Source organism: Lolium rigidum, chromosome 3 (genome assembly GCF_022539505.1).
Source record: "Lolium rigidum isolate FL_2022 chromosome 3, APGP_CSIRO_Lrig_0.1, whole genome shotgun sequence".
Lineage (NCBI taxonomy): Eukaryota > Viridiplantae > Streptophyta > Magnoliopsida > Poales > Poaceae > Lolium > Lolium rigidum.
This window is the reverse complement of record NC_061510.1, coordinates 33,821,500-33,826,518: the sequence shown is the minus strand read 5'-3', so window position 1 is coordinate 33,826,518 and position 5,019 is coordinate 33,821,500. Positions and strand designations below refer to the sequence as shown.

Below are 5,019 nucleotides of genomic sequence, written 5' to 3'. Positions count from 1 at the left end.
CGTTTCGTCGAATTCCGAGAATATTGCCCGAACAGCCTTTCTCGGAACCAAAAACAACGTAAAACAACAGAATCGGCCCTTCGGCATCTCGCTAATAGGTTAGTTCCGGAAAACGCATAAAAACATTATAAAGTGTGAGCAAAACATGTTGGTATTGTCATAAAACAAGGATGGAACATCAGAAATTATGGATACGTTGGAGACGTATCAATAAGCATGCCAGTAGCATCTAGGAATTCCACAGAACCATGCACAGCAAGTAGGGAGGAGCAACATAGGCTAGAGCATGGAGATAGTAGCAGCATAAGCAGAGCAACAACACAGGCATGGCCACAGAAGCAATAGCATGGCAACTAGGGCACATAGGAGCAGCAGCAGAACACATGAGCAGCACACAGGAGCAGCAGCAGCGCAACACCATGGATGCCAAAGCATCCAATGGTGAGTGAGGAGGAAGAACAGACAAGAGAGAGAGAGAGAGAGAGAGAGAGGGGGGGGCGGAGCACGTACCTGGGCGAGCAGATGGAGAGCTAGGCCATGGCGGCCACGGCGGCACACGCCAAACAATGGCAGCGCCAGGCCAAGCCAGGCCAGGCCACGGCAAACGCCACAACGCCCAGCACAACCACGGCGTGGCTCATGGCAGCACCGCAACGACAGGGACGTCGGCGAGCGGCGAATCTCCGCGAACCCATGCAACCCTAGTTGCAGTAGGGTTGGGGGCGAACGGAGGCAACCGCCAAACGCAGATCGACGCGGACCATCGGGTGCGCCGTCGAGAGGCGAGCCAGATGTGACCAATCTCATCGCCGGAGATGGCCAGAGGTGGCCGGAACAAAGCAGCGACGGCGACCATGGGTCGCAGGAGCGTGTGAGGGGATTAGGGTTAGGACGAAGGAGGCGACGCGAGCAACTAGGTCGGTTGGACCGAGCCCACAGCGCTGGTCCGACCTAACCAGCTCAGGCGGCCTGACAGGTGGGCCCAAGGATAGTTTGGTCATTTCCAAATTCCAATTAAATTGAAATTTTGACAAAATTCTATAAATTAAATATAACTCTAAAAAATAGAGAAAAATATGCAAACCACTTAATATTTAATTCTTTCTCATAATAAAATATGAGATGGAATTTTTGAGACAAATTAAAGTTGAGCCATAATTAAATCCAAAGAATAATGAATTAATAAAAATCATTAAAAATAAACTCCATATTTTTAATGATTAAATAAGTCCATAAATTATTTGGACTTAAACAAATCTTGGCAATATTCCAAGATATTATTTTCACTCTTAAGGAGTATTCTTAAATTGTTCTTATTAGCCACCTCTGACATTAAATAATTAAGCATCGGGAAGGGGGGAACCAAACCCTAAAAATCGAAAGCATGCATAATTGAATCTTTAACCATTGCCCTTATCAGACAATGATGCTATCTTTCAGAAACAGAGGACCAGGGTCCGTCCAAACAATCCAACTGCACTACCTTGCAGTTACCAGGCAAGTTCATCGCTTTCTCATGTTACTTTGAGTATTTTTACCAAATTACTTGCAAAGTACTATACTTATCACTCTTGCATAAAAAGCAAAGATGCTAATTTCATAATTATGAATATGACTATATATGTGGTAGGCAATGGAACCATGGCATGAGTATGGTGGAGGTTCCATTGCAAGGATTGTATCCATCTAGGATTAAACAACAAATATCGTCCAGTGATTCTTGTGCCGTAACAACCGTGTTAACCATAAGATCTGGAATGGGACAGAGTAGTCAAGTGTGTTTCCTCCTCTCGTACATCAACGGATGCGCTTACCGTAGCAGTTGTGTCTTGCGAAAACAACCGGATGGGTGGGGAACCTCTAAGTCTCCACGGTAATGCTATCTATGATGGGTTGCAACGACCGGCGAAGGTATCAGGTTGTGGAACCTGGTAGTAGTCGAGGTCGGATGGTATCCAAGGGATACACTGACCAGCGAGGACCCAAGGTCGGAATTGCAACAAAGGGTGGGTGTGCGAGGTCGCGGGGAATGCAATATTGACTAGGACCTTATACCGGGCCTCACACGACGGAAGTGTGGACGGGAAAGCTGCCCGGTTGGCACCGAGGTTAAGATCTCTTATGGGTACATCAACACACCTATGCAGAGTGTAATGAATCGTGACCTGTCACTCCCTGTTCCGGGTTATGGAACTGTGAACACTGCCGGAAAGGAACTCCATGAGGTTCTAGTAAACCGGTGAAGCCTGACGGGCATAGTTCTTCTGAATAAAAGCAACCTTGTGAAGAAATGATTATAAAACATGCATTGGTATTAGACTTTCTGGTCTAATGTCGTAGCTAGTGCATTAAACACCTCTTTCCTATTATGAACTTGTTGAGTACGCTCATACGCATACCTCTTATAATCGTTGCTTAGATTGTCTGAATCACCTTGAGGAAGCCAACAAAGGACAAGACGGAGCAGATGGGATCTTCTACGAAAAACAAGACCTCTCTGGAGGAGTAGAGGGGGTCGACTACCTTATAGTGTATGAAACCGAGGAGGTTCCCGAAGGAGAACAAGCTTAGACACCAGAGTACTAGTAGTAGTCGAGCAACACGAACTCTATAGTACTTAGCTGCTCGAATAAATTAATGCTTAGCCTGCTATGACCTTTATTGTATAAGTTGTGTAGGGTTCACCTAGAACCTAGGAGTAAACCTCTATGGGCTCAGGAGGAGCTCCAAGTGATGTAATTATATGGCTTTTAATATTATGTGAATGAAATAAAGATCAGCTATGCTTTTGTTGTACTAATCTGAGGGATGTAATATTTGTGGATTGGTACTTCACACATGTTATGTCAACGATTGGCATACTACAACATGCAGTGGTATGCAGGGTCACCACAGAAGAGTAGCTTTATAGGAAGTACGAAGAGCAGAAAGAGAGAGAGTGGAATGAAGATTAAGCCATGAGGTGGGTAGAGGAAAGCCAGACTTGGCACGGTTGCGCATCACGTGGTCATTAGTACGTGCAGAAATAAGAACATCTCGTGGTGGAGGATGATATTTAGTGCGCGACACACCGGATGAAGCAGACACGAGAGAAGGATGTGCGGCGAGAGGTTGTCTGTCATGGCAGAGTGTTAGAGATCTCCACCACTAACTTTGTTGTGAAGTCATTTGTACCAGGTGCATGAGTAAAGAAAGCCTACAATTAAAAAACCAACACTGCCATTAGTGTAACTATTGTGAAGACTAGATGATTTCCCACGCATTGCTGCGGAAACTTGGACATGCAAAATTTTGTTAATATTTATTTTACTATTGAAATTGAAACATTATAGATCATAATTCTTTTAATTTCAAGCAGGATTTTATGAGGATTTAAATTCAAAGTATTTCTTTTAAATATGGATTGTACGAATATCAGTAGATAGATATTGTGTTCATCGAGAGGACACAATGATGGGTGGCAAAACAAAAGTTGATTACCAGTGGTAAAAATATGTGACCAGAACTACGTTGATATTTCATCTGTCCAAGCGAATCACCTTTACTCATTCATCATCAAGTTTACATGCATGTAGAAGAAAATAAAGCAAGACAGGGAAACTCATTCATCCTTGATTGGTGAAAGTGGTTTTTAAGAGACACGCTATATGAGACTACTCACAATGGGAAGTGGGAGTAACACAGCTAGTAATATAACAATATCGTTGATATAAAAAATAGAACCATGAAAGTAAGACATGGACAACCTATTTGTTGTTAAATAGGATTCATTATCAACATAATTTGTTGCAAGCAAATTAGTAGTGAAAAAGTCGAATGTAAGATTTTACCCCTGAAGGAAATTATGTGTCGGAGAGCAGTCCCAGTTTACATGTTGGAAAAAAGTTGGTCGAAACTTACTGGGAATTTCTTGGTCCAGGTCTAATTAACGTAATGGTGTGGAAAACAGAAACCGAAAGAACTATGTACTAATTATATACTAATTGGTGTAATGAATCTGTAGTAGTGTTGAACTGTTGATGGTTCTTCGGCATGGCAGTATCGATCGAGTAGCAGCCAGCCTAGGGATCGCATAGCAAATAGTTGGTAGATTAGAGTTGATTTTGTACTGACAGAAAAATATACAGTAGGGGTTTTTTGCAATTTACATACCAGATTGCACACATCTTGAAGCATAAATGGACATCCACGATAAGCCCGGGAGCCCACATATATGTAGTGTTTGATTTTCGATGGAGAGTGGTTCCATATGCAGGCGGCGGCACTGGAGGCGGTGCCAGATCTGTCGCTCGGGCTGGTGACGGCAGGCACCGCCCGAAGCTGGAACGAGAAGGCGGCGCCGACGGCGCTCGTGGATGGCAAGATGGTGCGGCTGTTCCAGTGCCTTTTCTGCGACAAGACATTCCTCAAGTCGCAGGCGCTCGGCGGCCACCAGAACGCGCACCGCAAGGACCTCCTCTTCAACGACCCCTACCTCTCTGACCCCTACCGCATGGATGCATTTGGAGTCGCCACCTTGTTCGGGGCTGCGCCGTCCACCGGGCCGCCGTGCGATTCTGGCGCCGGCCGGTCCATGTCCTATTCCATCGCCTCGCACGGCGGCGGCGCGGCGGCATCGCCTCCAGCGACCGCCGATGCTTCCAGGCTCGGGAGGTGGGCCGGCGTTGCTCTGCGCTTTCCGGAGCACGCGCTGCTCCTGGACCCGTCTGCCTCCAGCCGCGACGACGAGGTGGACCGGTCAAGGGTGTCCCTCGGCAGCGAGATCGGCAGCAGCAGCGCCCGCGAGACGCTGGACCTCCAGTTGCGCCTCTAGCAAGCTAGCGGCGCCTGCTGGCCACTCATGCTCATCTTTTAAGTTGCAAAGGTGATTGATTAGAGCATCTCCACTCGTCTCCCCGACTAGGCCCCCGAAAGACGTTTTTTCCATCCGGACGGCGAAATTTGGCCCAGTCGCGCCTCCGGTTTCTCGATTTCGTCTGGATTTGGGCCTAAATTCATCCGGAGATCCCACGCCATCCC

The 5,019-nt window shown here is 46.4% G+C and overlaps 1 protein-coding gene across 1 annotated transcript; it reads left to right on the top strand.

Moving 5' to 3' along the window:
• Window positions 1-326: 326 nt before the first annotated feature.
• On the top strand, window positions 327-4,813 carry LOC124694630 (transcriptional regulator SUPERMAN-like). Its single transcript, XM_047227595.1, has 2 exons — window positions 327-441; window positions 4,239-4,813. The coding sequence occupies exons 1-2, from the start codon at window positions 327-329 to the stop codon at window positions 4,811-4,813; spliced, it is 690 nt and encodes a 229-aa protein (XP_047083551.1).
• Window positions 4,814-5,019: the final 206 nt, after the last annotated feature.

What these genes read in the sequence shown, in the direction of transcription:
- LOC124694630 (XM_047227595.1), top strand. Translation starts at nt 327, where the DNA reads ATGGCCACAGAAGCAATAGCATGGCAACTAGGGCACATAGGAGCAGCA. An exon ending in GGATGCCAAAGCATCCAATG is followed by an intron (nt 442 to 4,238) that starts GTGAGTGAGGAG and finishes TTTTCGATGGAG; the next exon opens with AGTGGTTCCATATGCAGGCG.